The sequence below is a fragment of the Papaver somniferum genome, chromosome 3, assembly GCF_003573695.1.
Source record: "Papaver somniferum cultivar HN1 chromosome 3, ASM357369v1, whole genome shotgun sequence".
NCBI classification, from domain to species: Eukaryota; Viridiplantae; Streptophyta; class Magnoliopsida; order Ranunculales; family Papaveraceae; genus Papaver; species Papaver somniferum.
The window spans coordinates 139,584,235-139,603,633 of NC_039360.1; the positions used below are offsets into that span (position 1 = coordinate 139,584,235).

The 19,399-nt window shown below is 37.0% G+C and overlaps 1 protein-coding gene across 1 annotated transcript; it reads right to left on the minus strand.

Moving 5' to 3' along the window:
- Positions 1 to 11,623: 11,623 nt before the first annotated feature.
- LOC113357524 (acyl-CoA-binding domain-containing protein 4-like) lies at positions 11,624 to 19,199 on the minus strand. The gene is made up of 18 exons (XM_026600950.1): positions 18,019 to 19,199; positions 17,584 to 17,654; positions 16,724 to 16,787; positions 16,554 to 16,640; positions 16,203 to 16,394; positions 16,023 to 16,100; positions 15,654 to 15,764; positions 15,485 to 15,551; positions 15,342 to 15,403; positions 14,730 to 14,869; positions 14,184 to 14,310; positions 13,958 to 14,072; positions 13,740 to 13,828; positions 13,436 to 13,519; positions 13,104 to 13,289; positions 12,812 to 12,967; positions 12,631 to 12,690; positions 11,624 to 12,429 (listed from the first exon to the last, which is right to left on the minus strand). The coding sequence occupies exons 1-18, from the start codon at positions 18,175 to 18,177 to the stop codon at positions 12,241 to 12,243; spliced, it is 2,037 nt and encodes a 678-aa protein (XP_026456735.1). The 5' UTR covers positions 18,178 to 19,199; the 3' UTR covers positions 11,624 to 12,240.
- Positions 19,200 to 19,399: the final 200 nt, after the last annotated feature.

Consider the following 19,399-nt stretch of genomic DNA (forward strand, 5'->3'; position numbering starts at 1 on the left):
CCATACTTTGCATTACCATCAAGGTACATGCATTCCACCAACCGGATACGATGAGACACCTTTAGTTCATCGCATAGATAGGTTCTCCATTTTCTTTTCCATTGCAAAGGGCAATAACATCATTGATTTCAAGAATTTTCGTAATATTCACATTACTACTTGTAAATTACACGGTACCGATAACACTACGAAGACATTCATTTTAAATCGATATTCTTCACATACTTGTGAGAAAGATTGACTTAAACACCTGACTTGTACCATAAAAGTCAACATAATTTTTAATTTTGTCGTGCAATCACTTGAAAACTCGATTTCTAATAAATTTTGCATGTTCTTCTAACACTTTGGGCAGAAATTTTGACACCTTTGTCATAAACTTTCATGGCATGTTGCTACCTCAAGATTCAAAGTTCATTCCAATCGATCTTCGAGTATTATCATAAATAGTCACAGTTCATAATTCGGTTTACAAAGCCATCACATTGTTATAATCTTTATTCAAAATGATCACTGCACCGTAAGTTTCAGACTTATTGACATCTTTTCCTACAAATCAGAGTCAAGTCAGTGGGGGAATTATCTGGTTATCCCTGAAACTCCATTTTCTTTGTAACTCCATTAATGGATGATGAAGGTGGTGTTGTTGGATGTTGAAGGTGGTGGTGTTGCTGGTGATGGTGGTTGATGTTGTTTTTTCTGTTGTTGTTGTTGTTGTTGCTTTTTTCCGATGAACGCATTTAGGATCGTTACATGACACCAGATTTTCAGCCCGCATTCAGGATTGTTACATCAAATTCCCTAGAAGGGTGAAAAAACGGGGGTCTAACAACACCACCCAATATTTCGCTTAGCAATCTGTATGGACAAACTCGAATATACTTTTAAGAGAATCAACAAGACTCAATCAATTAAAAGTATATCAACGAGTCTATATCTCTCTCTTGATTTGATTTACTCAAGCAAGAACTGCGGGTCCTAATCAAATACAAGGTATAACTTGGACGGTACCAAAGATCAATGTCCAAGGATCAATCAATGTTAACCAACAACCAAAGGTTGAATTATACTAATTGATGATCTAAATGCACAACCTGTATTATTTCAATTATAAAGACAAATCAATATAATGCGGAAAGTGAAATAACACAGACACCAGAAATTTTGTTAACGAGGAAACCGCAAATGCAGAAAAACCCCGGGACCTAGTCCAGATTGAATACATACTGTATTAAGCCGTTACAGACACTAGCCTACTCCAAGCTAACTTCGGACTGGACTATAGTTGAACCCCAATCAGTCTCCCACTGATCCAAGGTACAGTTGTACTACATACGCCTCTGATCCCAGCAGGATACTGCGCACTTGATTCCCTTAGCTGATCTCACCCACAACTAAGAGTTGCTACGATATAAAATCACAGGCTTTGACAATAAACAAATCTGTCTCACACATACAAGTCTATCAAAGGATCAATCTGTCTCCCACAAAAAAAAACCTAAAGTTTTTGTTCCGTCTTTTGATAATAATCAAGGTGAACAGGAACCAATTGATAATCAGGTCTTATATTCCCGGAGAACATCCTAGATTTATCAATCACCTCACAACAATCTTAATCGTATGGTAGCGAAACAAGATATTGCGGAATCACAAACGATGAGACGAAGATGTTTGTGATTACTTTTCATATCTTGCCTATCGGAGATATCAATCTCAAGCCAATCAATATGATTGTACTCGTACGATAGAAGATGCAAGATTAGATCACACAACTACGATAAAAGTAGTATCGGTCTGGCTTCACAATCCCAATGAAGTCTTCAAGTCGTTTAAATTGGTTTTAGAAGAAGAAAACCAAAGGTTAAAGGAGAACCGACTCTAGCACGCAAACTAGTATCACACGTAAGGTGTGGGGATTAGTTTTGCAGAGTCGCTAGATGTCCCCTTATATAGTCTTTCAAATCAGGGTTTTGCCTTGGTAACAAAGCAATCAAAATCCACCGTTAGATGAAAAATTGATTTAGATTCAAGCTAATATTTCTCAACCATTAGATCGAAAACTTAGATTGTTATACACAAATGAAATGCACGCTTCTAGGTTTGTTAACCGAACCCAAACGTGTACATTTTTGGTTCAACAATAGTCAACCAAAAGGTTAGCCATATGAGCATTTCATATCAACCATGTTCTTCTTCACCATAACTAGTTCAAATGACTCAATTGAACTAGTTAGAGAGTTGTTCAATTGCAAGGAAATCTTATGTAACTACACAAGACACAATTGAAGCAAAGATGATTTGATTCACTCGAATCGGTTCATGAACTTTTATAGCCACGATTTGCAAATAGCATTCCTTAGTCTTTTTAACTTTAAGTTTAGAAACCATCTTTAGATATATAACCTTCTCAAGTTCGTAGACTCAGTTCGCGGACTTAAGATACCGGACAGAGTTTACAAACTCCAGCAGAAATTCTCGGGATGAGAACTTCGCCAGGTCGCTTATTGGGTTTGCGGAATGAGTTCGCGGACTTAGTTTCACGCAAGTAGTTTGTCAACTCCAGCAGAAATTCTCGGGTTTGAGAACTTCGGCAGTTCGCGGACTTGGCACTTGTCATTCTTCCGGTTCTCTTGATCAACAAAGTTCGAAAACTTTGGTTCAAGGAATAAGACTTATACATAACTGTGTTTCCACAACAATGCTTATGTCCACCATTGGTTATGTAATCTAAACTCTCATTCCAATCATTGAAACATTCTTAGAGGACGTTATATAGTCGTTACACCATTTCTCGTCAAAGCAATTTTCAAAGTGATTGAAACATATCATGACTTTAGTCACTAGGTAAAGATAAACTTGGTCGAAGCTAAAATCTTACCAACACATATTTCGAGACATAGATAGGCGAGGTATACTCGGCTCGAAATACCAAATGTGTATAATCATAGTCTATATATATAGCATACGACTTTTTGTCTCAAAGAGTAGGAGATAGAATAGGTAGACTTTTGAGTGACAGATAAGTTCAAGTCTCCACATACCTTTTTGTCGAGAAATTCCACCGGTTCCTTGAGTAGATCTTCGTCTTGTATAATGAATCGCCATGGAATCCTTGAGCTCAACTACACTTACGATCCCAGTCCGAGACTTAGCTATAGTAGACTAGAAATCAAGACTTATAGTTTTGATCACTAACATTGACAAACATGCTTGAGATAGCAACACATGCGAGTTCGACCGAGCAATGCTCTAACAATCTCCCCTTTGTCAATTTTAGTGATAAAACTATCAATACATATGGAATATAAAAAAGATAATGAAACTTTAGTAGCTCGTATTCCACATGTCTAATCTTCAACATTCCTCGAAATCTTCGTCACTTCCAAGTACTCCAATGATCCCAAAGATTGTAAGTTTAGCATCACCGTTGCTGAAGATCCGTAGCTATAACAATGAGAAAGCATCGGTCTCGATCATTGTTATACAGTGTCATAGTATTATGACACAGTGTCAAAGTCCAATTGTATCACAACTTCAACAATAATACTATGGTGATATGTATCACTCCCCCTTAGTCAATACTCCATCTCACATGGAAACCACTCTCCCTTACACAATGATCCGAAAACCATATGTATTTGTAGTGTGAACTACATATTAATTCTTCCTCTTTTTGTCAATAAAATTAGCAAAGGTACAAGAACGGGATCATAATGAAATTTCTATAAGAGACATTTCATGACTGAGAGAAAGAAACACACATCATCTTATTTAGATGCAATCATGTAGCCGAAGCTAACAACATTCATCAAGGAGTTTAAAGATACAAGATAACCCTCTAAAATTCCATATCCGTGCACCCCTCAAGATATGACCATTAAGCAAAAGTTCAAAAGAACTCTCCCCCATTTGATGTCATTCCCGAAAGAACAACAACGAGCGACCTTAATTTCAAGAGAAAATAAGGATTTTTATTGGACACCAAAACCATAAGAATGATTTTTATATCCAAAAACTCAATCAAATCAATCATAAGTAAACCCATGATTAATTTAATCGGAATACATAATCAAATTAAACACAAAGAGTGATCAGTTTAATTGATTGTGCTCAACATAAATAAATTTACGGAGCAACGACTAAGTTAACCATACAAGAGAGTGATTGGCTTAATCGTTCATATACTCAACAAAAGAGAAACTTATGGATTAATAACTAAATAACCAAACAAGATGATTAATTTAGTTCTAAATGCTCAACATAAATTACCTTACGGAACAACCAACCAAGCTAATCAAAAATTAATCAACTTAGTTGTATCGTGCTCAACATAAGACACATTACGGAGCCTCACAGTATTACATAAAATATGGATCAGTGAATATCAATACTGTGGAACACACAAGGATTCATTTTATCTTCAATCATTATATGCATAACAATAATTAATAGACATAATCCTTGATTACAAAAGATTTTAACCTATCTTCCATCAAAAAATGACAATATAGGCTTAACTTTTGTAATTGTCAAAAGTTTGTTCATCCTTAAATCAATACATGAATACCGATCATGAACGACTTTACTTTTGACAAAATATGGGACAACATAGTTCACGGACGTAAACACCAAAAATCCCGTAAAAAATTGCAATATAACAAATCATAAAGATTAAATACTGCATCATCTTCCAAAAAAGTTTTAGAATTTTAAACCAAAAACCTAAAAAAATGAAGATGAAAATAATAGCTATGTGTAGTCACAATCATCGCTATTCAAAGCACTAGTTATTCTTCCAACTAAGCCAAAATGAAGACATACTAGGCCAATAAAAATAAACTCAGTTTTCCTTGATGATTTCATACCTTTGAAATGGTCCATCGAAATAGGAATCACTGATATCCTTGATCTTTTTGATCGTAGAGACACCATTTTCATGAGTTAGAAAATTATATTTTCGATCAACAATGCGAAAAAAATGTCGAGCCATAGCGCAGTCAAGGATAACTTTCTTCTGATTCCTGATCAAGATATTCTGAGTACCAAGGATGTTTGCATGTCCATCAATAAGCTGGTTTATCTGCAGTTGAAGGTTAGCAAGTTCGTTCTTTACTTCATTCTGAACGAGAATTAAATCCTTGACAGATTCTCCAATCCAAGAATTATACTATTTCCTTTCAAGCATCTTCTTCAGAACAAACTCTTGAGTAGAATCACTTCCTTTGAGATCATCCTCTACAATAGGGTTAACTTCTTCTTTGGGAACAGTTTCCATCGAGTTCCTTTCTGAAGACTAATGAACGCATATATGTATATGTATATATATATATATATATATATATATATGTGTGTGTGTGTGTTCAAGTATACACCCTAGATATAAACCCTAAAGTTCCTTGAGGAGATATGGTCGTTCGTAGACTAAGCCATATGCCAAAATAAATGGACCCGACCAGGAACACTGCATATTGTGACGTTTTCAAACATCCTCCATTTCGAAAAGTTCACAGTGATGAAAGAAATAAATACTAGAAACTTACAAGATATCAAAACATACAAACCGATGAAAATCAGCTAAATACTTGAGCATCTCTCAAACATCATCCTTGTATCTCTCAAGTTAGATACAAGAATGGAACTTTCTGCTACTAGGTAGCAGAGGGAGACATAGTCTCACCATAGGTTCTGAGAGTAAAGTTGTGATTTCCACCAGGATGTCTAATCTCAGCATTTCTTGTCTTCCCTTGGCAGTTTCCAAATTTAGGGGAATGTCTCACAGCCCTTTCTGGAAGCACGGGAGAAGAACCTTTCTGATTACAGAGTCTAGGACCTCTAGAGATTGGTTCTAGGGGATTTTCCGAAATGGGTCTCCATATTCTAGACTTAGATTTACCAGAGTTGTTCTTATAAGCACGGGACATGCTTTTATTAGTAGTACAAGAATTTATACCACTAGAATGCCCCAAAGTCCTGTAATGATTTCTAGGGAAGAGATCATTTTTATAAGATGCATGGTTCCCTGTGAGCAAGAGGTTCACTGCAGTAGTCGTCTGACTATTTACTCCATTGACAGTGGAAAGAATCAAATTGCGAAGTTTAAAATTTTGTTTCTTTCTGGCAAAACAACGGATAGCATAGTGATTTCCTTTTCCACAAAAAGTATAGGTTCGTGGAGGAGAGGCAAAAGACGGCATCTGTTTTAACTTTATAGCCCTATGAGAAGATTGTAAGTTAAATAAACTTTTCTCGACACAATCTTCTTTTGGAGGATATTTCTTCATGTACTGTATGTCAAGAGGAACAGTTGGAACAGAAGAATTTTTCCTTAAGACAGATTTTTCCTTTTCCAAGGTCATACATTGTTCATGGGCTAGTGAAAGTGATGCTTCTAGCTTATCTTTTTCAACACGAAAACTGTCAAGATCGGATGAATGCGTCTTGATCAAACGTTTTTCTCTAATTGAGCCTTCTTTGATAATCTTTTCAAGATCACAAATCTTTCCACGCTGTAGATTATATTCTTGAAGAAGTTTCTCAATCTGTTTAGAGAATGACTCAATGATGTTATAGAGTACACGTTCTCGATCAATAGACTTTTCAAATTCATCGATGAGCTGATCATGATTCTGAAGATCAACAAACTCAGTAGAATTTTTTGAAATTCTGGTGAGCTCCATTTCATTTTTTTCCATTGTGTCCAATGTCTCATTGGAGGAAGAGTGGTCAACACAAGATGAGACAGTCTTCCTACCTCGGGATTCGGAAGAATCAGTTAAGGAATAGTCCTTTGAGGTATTTCCGAGACACTTGACATAGTTGAAAGCTTTAGGAGGCATTTTGGTATGCGTAAGAGATTATGTCCTCAGACTCAGATTGCCACAAACACAGACTGGTAAGGTCTTAAACATGTTTGCCTGCTCTGATACCAATTGAAAAAGCGGGGGTCTAAAAAAACACCACCCAATATTTCGCTTAGCAATCTGTATGGACAAACTCGAATATATTTTTAAGAGAATCAACAAGACTCAATCAATTAAAAGTATATCAACGAGTCTATATCTCTCTCTTGATTTGATTTACTCAAGCAAGAACTGCGGGTCCTAATCAAATACAAGGTATAACTTGGACGGTACCAAAGATCAATGTCCAAGGATCAATCAATGTTAATCAACAACCAAAGGTTGAATTATACTAATTGATGATCTAAATGCACAACTTGTATTATTTCAATTATAAAGACAAATCAGTATAATACGGAAAGTGAAATAACACAAACACCAGAAATTTTGTTAACGAGGAAACCACAAATGAAGAAAAACCCCGGGACCTAGTCCAGATTGAATACATACTATATTAAGCCGTTACAGATACTAGCCTACTCCAAGCTAACTTCGGACTGGACTATAGTTGAACCCCAATCAGTCTCCCTCTGATCCAAGGTACAGTTGTACTCCATACGCCTCTGATCCCAGCAGGATACTGCGCACTTGATTCCCTTAGATGATCTCACCCACAACTAAGAGTTGCTACGATATAAAATCGCAGGCTTTGACAATAAACAAATCTGTCTCACACATACAAGTCTATCAAAGGATCAATTTTTCTCCCACAAAAAAAACCTAAAGTTTTTGTTCCGTCTTTTGATAATAATCAAGGTGAACAGGAACCAATTGATAATCAGGTCTTATATTCCCGGAGAACAGCCTAGATTAATCAATCACCTCACAACAATCTTAATTGTATGGTAGCGAAACAAGATGTTGCGGAATCACAAACGATGAGACGAAGATATTTGTGATTACTTTTTATAGCTTGCCTATCGGAGATATCAATCTCAAGCCAATCAATATGATTGTACTCGTACGATAGAAGATGCAAGATCAGATCACACAACTACGATAAAAGTAGTATCGGTCTGGCTTCACAATCCCAATGAAGTCTTCAAGTCGTTTAAACTGGTTTTAGAAGAAGAAAACCAAAGGTTAAAGGAGAACCGACTCTAGCACGCAAACTAGTATCACACGTAAGGTGTGGGGATTAGTTTTGCAGAGTTGCTAGATGTCCCCTTATATAGTCTTTCAAATCATGGTTTTTCCTTGGTAACAAAGCAATCAAAATCCACTGTTAGATGAAAACCTGATTTAGATTCAAGATAATATTTCTCAACCATTAGATCGAAAACTTAGCTTGTTATACACAAATAAAATGCACGCTTCTATGTTTGTTAACCGTACCCAAACGTGTACATTGTTGGTTCAACAATAGTCAACAAATGGTTATCCATATGAGTATTTCATATAAACCATGTTCTTCTTCACCATAACTAGTTCAAATGACTCAATTGAACTAGTTAGAGAGTTGTTCAATTGCAAGGAAATCTTATGTAACTACACAAGACACAATTGAAGCAAAGATGATTTGATTCACTCGAATCGGTTCATGAACTTTTATAGCCACGGTTTGCAAATAGCATTCCTTAGTCTTTTTAAGTTTAAGTTCAGAAATCATCTTTAGATATATATAACCTTCTCAAGTTTGCAAACTAGGTTCGTGGACTTAAGATACCAGACAGAGTTTACAAACTCCAACAGAAATTCTCGGGATGAGAACTTCGTCGGTTCGCGGACTTAGCTTCACACACTAGTTTGTAAACTCCAGCAGAAATTCTCGGGTTTGAGAACTTCCGCAGTTCGCGGACTGAGTTCGCGGACTTGGCACTTGTCATTCTTCCGGTTCTCTTGATCAACAAAGTTCGAAAACTTTGGTTCAAGGAATAGGACTTATACATAACTGTGTTTCCACAACAATGCTTATGTCCACCATTGGTTATGTAATCTAAACTCTCATTCCAATCATTGAAACATTCTTAGAGGACGTTATACAGTTGTTACACCATTTCTCGTCAAAGAAACTTTCAAAGTGATTGAAACATATCATGACTTTCGTCACTAGGTAAAGATAAACTTGGTCGAAGAGAAAAGCTTACCAACACATATTTCGAGATATAGATAGGCGAGGTATACTCGGCTCGAAATACCAAATGTGTATAATCATAGTCTATATATATAGCATACGACTTTTTGTCTCAAAGAGTAGCATATTGAATAGATAGACTTTTGAGTGACAGATAAGTTCAAGTCTCCACATACCTTTTTATCGAGAAGTTTCACCGGTTCCTTGAGTAGATCTTTGTCTTGTATGATGAATCGCCATGGAGTCCTTGAGCTCAACTACACTTACTATCCTAGTCCGAGACTTAGCTATAGTAGACTAAAAATCAAGACTTACAGTTTTGATCACTAACATTGACAAACATGCTTGAGATAGCAACGCATGCGAGTTCGACCGAGCAATGCTCTAACAAAGGGTTCACCGCTTCCTCTCTTGGGTATAGCTACCGCCTCCAGCACCACTTCATCACCATCACCATTACAACCGAGGAGGGGTATTTAGGACAAAAACAGGATTGTATTTTTCAAAAAAGTTAACTCGGATGGAAAAAGACTCTTTTGTTAATATTAATTAAAGGTGTGATGAGTTTGTGAAACCAATTAGGGGAGAGTGACCATTCTGAAAAACACCCTTGATCTTTCTACATAAGACCAACTTCTTCTAGTGTCCATACTAATGAAACCCAAACAATTCACTTCTGAATCTGACAAACAAATGACACCAACTTGAGTAAAAAGAGAAAAAAATCAAGAATTGTGTCCCCAAACACAGCTCTGATACCAGCTGCACATGCCAATTTGCAACCTAAAATTTTAATGGGACATGACCGACAATACTCTGTGGTTCAGTGAATGAACTTCACCCACAAGTACTCATCCTTACATACTTGTATCAAATTATGCATCTGCCTTTACTCTGAAGGCTTTACGCAACAGAAGTATTTCTTCTTTTCTCTCTAACACTTTATGCCCCCATAAGTATAGGAGGTTTGCCATGGATCAAACCAATTGATAAACTCACACAAATCAGCAACATAAAAATACAAACATATAATGTACCAAACCCATTTTATTGCGTCAATTGAAGATTACAAAACTTGTCCATCACATGGACCAAACATGCCATTACTTCTCTTAGTGATGCCTTATTCCCTCAAACATGAGACTAACTCTCCTCCCTGTAAGCTTATTGATTTACAATGCCTCTCACACTATTTATTCGTAGTTACAATGACCAAAACCGTGTGTAACCGTTTGTACAAGCCTTGGACAGCCAAGTGTCCAAAGGGTATATTTTCCATAACTGCCTAAAGTTGTGCATAACTGACCATGTTCTCTAACTTGTGCCAATTTAAGCCACACCTATCTCAAACGGTTGTGGACACTCTGGTAAAGTTATAAACTCACCTTATAAGCGTTCCAACTTGTCTCACATCATTGGCATGCTCGCAAAGCCAATAACCAACACTTAAGTCATAATGTGCCACTTTTACCCCACTTTTGCGCAACCCTGCAGTATTACCTTGATATGAACTTTCTAGGACGCTTTAGCTAAGCCAAATTCATGCCAACATGCTTTCTGACTGATGCCAATATGCGTCATATGCTCATATACGTTATTCTTGCTTTACTTAGCCAATTGCTTGACAATAGTGATGCATACTCTTGCATCACTAGCTTGTTTGCATTGTCCAAGCTTTGGCCAACCTTGGACTGCATAGGCCAACTCTTGGCCTATTCTACACCCTTGCATCATCCTTGAGTTTGGGACAATTCAACTCCATGGATATGTATCAACGCCAACATCGCAAGTTTTATTTGTCATCTGGCCTTATCTTGTCTCCCTCAATGAAGCTTCAGTGTATCGGCCAATAAGTTTCATGACTTGGCCACTGACTCTACTGTATAGTGCCATCTTATTGCTTTAGTGGCACTGCAGCGCTCCGCTATCTTAGCGCTTCACGGTCTATGCAGCGTAGTGCCATCATGGTCGAACACTGACCAGGCCGGCTATGCGCACAATCTTTGCGCTTCACTAGCCAGACCTGTACTTCGGTTCCAGAACTGAAGTTTAATACAGATGTCCTACATAAGATTAGTGATGCTAAAGCATACAACCAATTAAATACCCAAATGACATACTGTACTCTTCTTGTTGCCCATACATGAGAGATACTAAATTATCGATTCCCTGAAGGGAGGAAGACAATGTACACTTAACTTAAAAATGTGCATCGAGATAATCTACATATATACTACATTTCCACTTCATTTAATCAAGGTCTTTAATTTAGAACTAGCTCTTGGTAATTCATCCGACCTTGGAAAACCTTCATTAGTCCTTATTGTTTTCCTTGATCAGACTTTTGGAAATTGGAATCATTCACAAGAATAGTCATCATCCCCATTATCTTCTACTCGGAACGTGAAGATATTTCTTAAATGCTCTCCGCTGACCATCCCTGCCTGTTAGTAATGAGTATGCAGATTCTTCTCAAGGACACCAGATCCAGTGAAGGATTATTGTGACTTTTAAGCTCTTCCTTGTAACCGTTGGGTCCTTCTAGATGATTTGATAATGTTCTGGAATATCTTCGGGCCGACACCACAGACAAATTTGCCAATGTTTTGATTTGAACTCTGTACATCTTATATTTAAGTATATAACAATATTGGAAGAAAAAATTACATTAGTTTTAACACCATGGCTATGTTTCTATACTGGGCATAACATGATGACCACACCAGCAAAGCTAATTGTTCTCTGTCATTCACAATACAATGAAAGAGAGAAGAAGAAAAAATGGAACAATAACAACTACGCTCTGCAGTCTATAATACTACCTCATACTACCTCCGTCCCTAATTGGATGATTTATACCATAAATAAGTAGAGTAATAGATTAATATTATTATTAAGAAATATGTAAAATGTGATAGCCATATTTATATTCATTAGGTAGGTGTTTTAAAATGCTTTCCAATAATACAAAGTTTACGAAAATCCGTTGTATAGTTTGAGAGATGAATCATTTCTAAATTTACTAGTAAATTTTAACTAGGTCATCTAATTAGGGACGGAGGGAGTATAAGATAGACTGATCTTTTGCATCCACCCGTGGAATTTTGCAGCTCTTGACATTATTCTAGCACCTCACTTCCAACAATAATTCCACTTTCTTTAGTCAAGTTTAAATCTCGCAATCCGTATTTATCCTAGCCTGGGCCGGAAATTCTTCTTTGTTGAATAAAATCACAGTATAATATATAGTATAAAAAGAATGTTGATCTAGGAATCATCAGCTTTTTGATCTTGAGGAGATCCTGCAAGCCAACCCCAGACACCACCAGAGCTTTGCCTTTGTTTAGCATTTAAGGCAGCTTGTTCGGATGCAGCTTTCTGGCGTTGGAGCAATTCAAGTTCCTTTTGCAAGGTTTCCATAGTTTGGAGCTTCTGTCGTAGCTCTGCAACGTCAACCTGTTTTTTGGTTTTGGGACAAAATAAGACAAGCTTTTTAAATGGCATGCTCGATAGAAAATTTCATGCCCGTCTGAAAATAAAATGGATAGAGAAGTCTCCACGCCTCATCCTTTTAGAGATTCTAATTTGCTCACAAACAAGACTTTAAATTAATGCTGGACAGACAAAGCAGTTTACGAAATTGATTGTTACACATACCTCCAGCTTAAAACACCTAGATTGCTCAGAAGCCAACTGGCCACGGACAGATTGAAGTTCCTACAGAGTCCACGTACACTTGAAAATCAAGACAGTATGTTGAAAGCTTTTTATGTTAAATGAAACATAAAAGCAACGAATACACGAATTCAGCCATCAGCAAGAAAACAGATATGCTTGCCTTGGTAATGTCTGTGTTTCTTGTCTCAGCTTCAACCAACTCTTGCTTAAGTTGAAGGGATTGCAATTTCTCTTTAGCAATTTCTGCTTCAAGTTCTTCTTTCTCCGACTTAAGTGCTGCAATATAATGCTCACTAGTTTCCTTGCTTCCGGCGTGCTGTATAAAAGGAATCATGTTCATTCTCTAAAATCCGAAAAACATATGGGCATGTTATCATGAGCTACCATGTACAAATGTTGGAGTTTGTTGCAGGAACTAACAAAATGAAAAATACTATGCTACATCATGTTACCTCCATGTCAGCATTGTCCATGGCGATTTCCCTTACTTTTCCTTCTGAGCCTGCTTCATGGTCGTACTCCGAACCCCTCATAACACTTGTCCCATTCTGTTGGGTAGCAACACTTTCAGGCATAGGATTCTCTTCTGCGATCTTTGATTGCGTTGCTGATTTACGACTAGGTTTAAGAACATTAACCTAACACAAGATAATGAATTAAGAGTACAAACTTAGGTAAGAAGTTTTCTGTCTAAAAAAATGAAAGATTTAGGTTAGAAGATATGTTTAAAAAATAAAAAAAAAATTATAACACTAAGAAGAAAAAAATTGTAATTCTCTTCAACCTCATTGCTGTAACGCCCGTTGTATCCTCCAAAAGACACAAGAACATCTTCACCATTGCAGGAGCTCAGAACTATGCTCAACCCCTGTGTTAGAAGAAATTTGCTGTGAATTTTTTGGCCAGTTGCAAGCGACTACAACTACAGTGATGTTATAAGATAATTACCCGACAGCTTTTCACAATGCTAAACAGAACATTCTTTACATGGCAAACTAACATTAGGTCCTTAAATGTTATGAGTTTGAAAAAAACAGTCTACAATGTTGGAAAAATTTCATGAACAATAATTCCGGAAATGAAATTACCTCGCTTGCCATAGGAACTCGTCCTTGGACAGTGGTCAAAACTGACCAAACAAGTGTCGACATGTTGAGCACAATAGTTTCCGAGACACCTAAAATGAAATACCGAAGCCTGAATTTTTGAAACACAATATGATGAACTAATAGAATATGCCACACAAAATACAGCAAGAAGTTTTCTCCTCCACCAGCGATAAACCAGTTGGTGGAGAATTACATACCACTTTTATTATCACCTCCACCAACGATAAACCAGTTTTCTCCCACAGTCACACCAGCATGACCCGCTCGTGCAGTTGGAAGTTCACCCTTCTGTGTTGGTTTTGACCATTCCATCTGCAACAACCATACCATTGAAATAAATCAATATTCCCTCTTTCAATACGTCTAGACAAGCATCTGCGAACAAAAAGTTAAATAAGAGAAAAAGAAAACGATCTCACTTACAGTCTGCATGTCAAGTACATGCAAGTCGCTGAAGCACGTAGCATGTGACCCTCCACCGAAGATAAGCAGGTAGCGTTCTGCATGTACTGCAGCAACATGGTCAGACCTCGGAGAAGGAGGCACCCCCCTACAGCATTATAAAGTAAAATGAGATCCACAAATCAGTAAAGATAAAACATTCACAAAAGCAGATGTTTGTGCTCTCGAGATAAAATGGCACTGTACTAATCTCAGTTGAAGTAGGTTACAGGTCTTCTGATGAAATCTACTCCTTCTCCACCTTAGGTACGTTTATGTAGAATTAATAATTTGTGAACAAGGGATCAGTTTAGGCCAAAGACTTGTTTTCCGCATAATGTGTTAACTAAACCTAATAGAATAAAGCTGAGACCTCATAAAGATACATGACGTATTCTGTATTAGATTGTCATGGATGCAACTACACATTCTACGAATTTTCACTATCATAATTGAGCCAACTAATAAAGAGTAAAACGTGACCAAGTAATAAATTTACTGCATTAGAAGTTCCACCAAGTCTCTTACACGGCATCAACATCATCCCAAGTCAGGCTTTCAAGGTCAAGAATATGTAGATCATTAAGCAGAGTTCTCTTTGCGTCTTCACCACCAAACATTACTAAACTTGACCCAACACGCGTTACTGACTGACCTCCACGTGAGGCCTGGAGAGGAAAACTCAATATGTCAGGATGTTTCAATTTCAGAAGCAGCTCTGTAAATTAAGCAGATGAATTACTTAAAAGTGATGACCAAGACACGAGCACTTGGCTTATCCATGAAATAGAATTTCAAGGAATTTTATGGTCTTTATGACTGTTCATGTAAACTGAATCGGTCTCCAGACTGAGGTATCATCATTGACAAAATGTAATTCCTAGGAAACACTTAAATCTAGTACTCCGATGGTAAGTTGGATGGAATTGATCTGGCCTTTCTTTGTAGCAAGAGGTATAACACTTATGACAACTACACATCCATCTAGTTCCAAACTAATACGTAATCTATTAAGACATGTTTACCTCTCATTAATCCTATCAAGCTAAAATGACTTGAAAAAACCAGAAAGAGATCATCCATAAAAAACATCATGACCATCTTTATCAAATCCTAATTCAAAAAAGACGTAATTAATACCGGTGCCTTTCCGTAAGTCTTTAATGTTGACCAAGTCCCAGACTGCAAATCAAATGCCTTCACTGCAGGAACAAGATAATGTAAAGATTAGCGCCATATGGAAACAAATACAGTTAAAATAAATAAAGATGTATGAACTTCACCTGTGATGGATTCAGAAGGGTTTTTGGTATGTCCAGCCACAGATAGAAGCTTATTATCCCATGGTACCTAGAGATGAACAATTGAACATATTAATTCAATGAAAGAGGGTTCCTGATGATCCTTCGCTTCCAGATTCCAGATAGTAAACCAATTTCATTTTACGCCTACCAAGGAATGTCCGGCACAAGGAGCCAAAGGAGTCGGAGACGACGATTCCAGAGGCTCGGTCCCTGCCTTGACCTCTACCTTGGACCATGCCAAGCTTCTCAAATCCAAAACCTGCACTTTTCCAAATATAAGAATAGGCCATATATTTAACCAATACATGAATAATTGAGCTATCGGGTTTAAGAATTCAGATTAATCGAGAACAAGAAATAGAAAAACTTTTAACAGATAGTGCAGAAATAATCGTCCCTCCAATAAACCTCAAGAGTCTTCTACATATTCTATATATTGAAGGAGATATTACTCTCAGGTTACATAATAATTCCAAGGGAAGTAACTGAATATAACTTCTTGGACAAGCTGGCATACCTGAATATCATTAAGGTAACGACCATTGTGGTTTCCACCAAAAATATACATTTTATTCTGAACTACTGCTGCTCCATGCTGTGAGAACAGAGAATATTGTAAAAGTAAGAACAATGAACTCCTCTTGGCGATATGACAAGAAAAGAAAAATCAGTTTTAGAGCGAAGACATGAATTATACCTCATATCGAGATTTGGGGCGCTGACCGGATAGCACAGGTGCAACCCATTGATCATACACATCCACTGAACCAATGCCCTCCAAGACAACATCTTTATCTTGAGTCTCCAACGACATTCCATTTTCAGTAGTAATTGTCTTTGGCTCAGGTAAAGAATCCCCATTCTGAGTAAGTGACTTCATATCAGGATTCTGCAACAGAAGGGATAATCAATACGTTATCATATATACTTCATGGTATATGATGAGAAAATAAAACCTCTTAGTATGTATGGTGTGTTTGAGACTAATAGTGCGACTTTGCAACGAGATTCGCCAAAGCTACTCTAGTGTATGAGATCAGATCAATACCTTAATATCACTCACATTCATTTCCACATCTACAACTGGCTCGATAAAAAATTCAGGGACTCTCGAATACCATGCTGGATCTTCTTCCTGCATAAAAAAAAATAGTCAGCTAGCTGAAGATCTAAAATTTTAAATATCAGAAAATTCGTCATTGTTCAAGTAGTATGCACCTCCAAAATCTTCACAAAAAGACGCATTGCTTCTGTAGTAGCCATGTTTCCTAGCCCGTGCCAGCTGTAGTAATAATCACGGTTTAGGAGATTCTTGAGTAAGAATAAAAATGCAACTGGTAACTGCTCAAAATAGCTATTAGGTGCAACAGATCAAGAGAATTAATCCTGTGGAGAATTTGGATGTATTCAATACTTTGCTATCATCTTCAGTTCTGTTTTACACTATCCATGATGGTCAAGAAATCTAACCAGTGATATGTTTGGGATACATTGTGTAACACAACCATTGAAGGATTACTAAGAACCAACACCTAGAATAACATTTTGTTTTCAACTTTCAGCATTACGTTAAAGGGGGTACTAAACAGCTTCTTGTTCAGAAAACTTCCTTTCAAACTATGTGTTTTCTGACTCCCGTTCAACTACACATGGTACCAGTGTTCCTCCTTATAAGTTGAAAAAAACTGAACCAGGTGTATTATATTTGGCAGCCGACTTGCGGTCTAATTTCAATTTCAGATCCCCGCCAGAGTTAATGGTCTACTAGAGACCCTGGAGATGAAGTCTACACTAAAAGCAGGAATAATGAAAAAGGCAAAAAGACCATCGAATATCTTGGATCTGATATAACCAACCCGATAAACCAACAGCCTTTCCCATTCATGCTTCATCATATGAACTTGTGTAGTAACATCAAAACCCTTACAATCCTCCGTAAAATGCAGAAGCAAGAAGAAACAATTTCAAATAAAATTTGCAATGTGACTTATTTCCAGTGAGTACAAATCATGATATAAGATAGAAAAAGGCCTAAAAAGAATCAAAATAGTTTCTAAATTCAAGTCAGGAAGACAGACCTAGTCCATTTGCTCAGCTCCACCGGATTCCAAGCTCTAGGCTTTGGAATATTGCAAGGTCCTATTGTTGCCTGCAACAAAAGAACACATAAATCATTTTTCAGCAAATTTCAAGACTTCCATGGCCTCTTTACACATAATTCCCCTATCACTATTTTAAAATGATACCATTTGAAATGCATACAACAAAAACCTCATCTAATTCCTCTTAAAATCTCCACACTACAAAACTAAACCAATCAACACTCTAACAAGGCTAATTTAGATTCAAAAACCTAGATCTACATGAATTCTGATCACAACACACGCATATCCTCAATTCCACCTTAATTCACACAATTAACACCAAAATTACAGCGAATTCACGAATAAGAACCACAGATCAATTAAGAATCTCCATGCAAAAAAACAACAACAGAGAAATTACATTCTTACTTGGTGATAGAGTCCATAGAGTAAAACAGCAACATCATTTTTGAATTTAGAAGTAACTGATGTCATATCTGAAGAAGATCCATTAAATCCTACGTATGAAGCAGCTGCATAAAATCTCTCTGGATAAGCGAGGCTAGAGCTTGACCTCGCCATTGCCATTACTTGTCTGTTTCTCTCCAAAGATGAGATCTGGTGAAATTATAAACTTGTTTCTGTTACGAAGTAAGGAAGGTATTGAGTTGAGGTTTCAATCAGGACAGATTTTTCAGTTGTTTTAGGTGTCTTCTTGATGGAAACGGGGCACCGGTGTGTGGGTCCTCATTTACTTTGCAAGTTCGGAGGTGGAGGAGTTGCAAGACCGACACCTCCTTTTTCACTCACCTTTCTTGTTACTGGAATGAACCGGGCTGGACTAGGCAAACAGGGTATAATGTATGCATGAGTATGATAGAACAAATTTTTGGTGGATGCTTATTGTTTCTGGAGGCTACACGAGAGATCTTTCGGAAGGGCCTTTTGACAATTTTTTACCGATTCGCTTTGACCGTTGCTTGATAAAATACTGACGGTCCTCATATTTGCATTAAATCCGGGTTATCTGGTTCCCATATTGAAATGTGATGCTTCTTAAATTCCTTTAGGATCCGTTTGGCACCACTAGAATTCAACTACCTAGGTAGTTCCAAGTACCTATAAATTAATTTCCAGGTGGTTCCGACTCTCTCCAGTCCAAATTCAGTGTTTGGCATATGGCATGGAATTTTAACTATTTCCTGTTCATATCCTTATCAGTTCAATGTAAATGTCAACAGAAGCAAAAAAAAAGAAGACATCATAAACAATCTGTATGAGCAAGAGATAAAGAAACAAATCCCAGTCAAACCCATTTATGTAATCTATGTGATTCCATCAGCAACACATTAAAAACAGCTTTATACATCATCATCAGCAAGCACAATTATCAGAACCCTAGACTTCAAATTCATCTTCTATTCAATTCCTCAAAACCTAACTTCATCAATTCATCTTGATTCAACCATTAAATCCATCTTTCTTGCTTTCCCATGAACTCAATCAACTTATTTGGTTCAGAAAATATCTAGGGTTTGGTATATCAATCAAAAGATGACTAATATAAGCATGTGAGAGGAAGAACAATCGAGATTTAACAATAATCAATTATGAAATCATGGGAAAATAGTGAGATTTAACAAGATTGAGAGTTTGTCTCATGGCAGAAATTTTTAGAGGGGAGAAAAAAACGGAAACGAAAGAGAAGATGGAAATTTTGGTTTATAAATGGGAGGAAAAGAAGGAAGGAGTTGGAAATCTCATGGTTTAGGTGTCGACTCTTTTTCCACTGAACGGAGGAAAATGAATT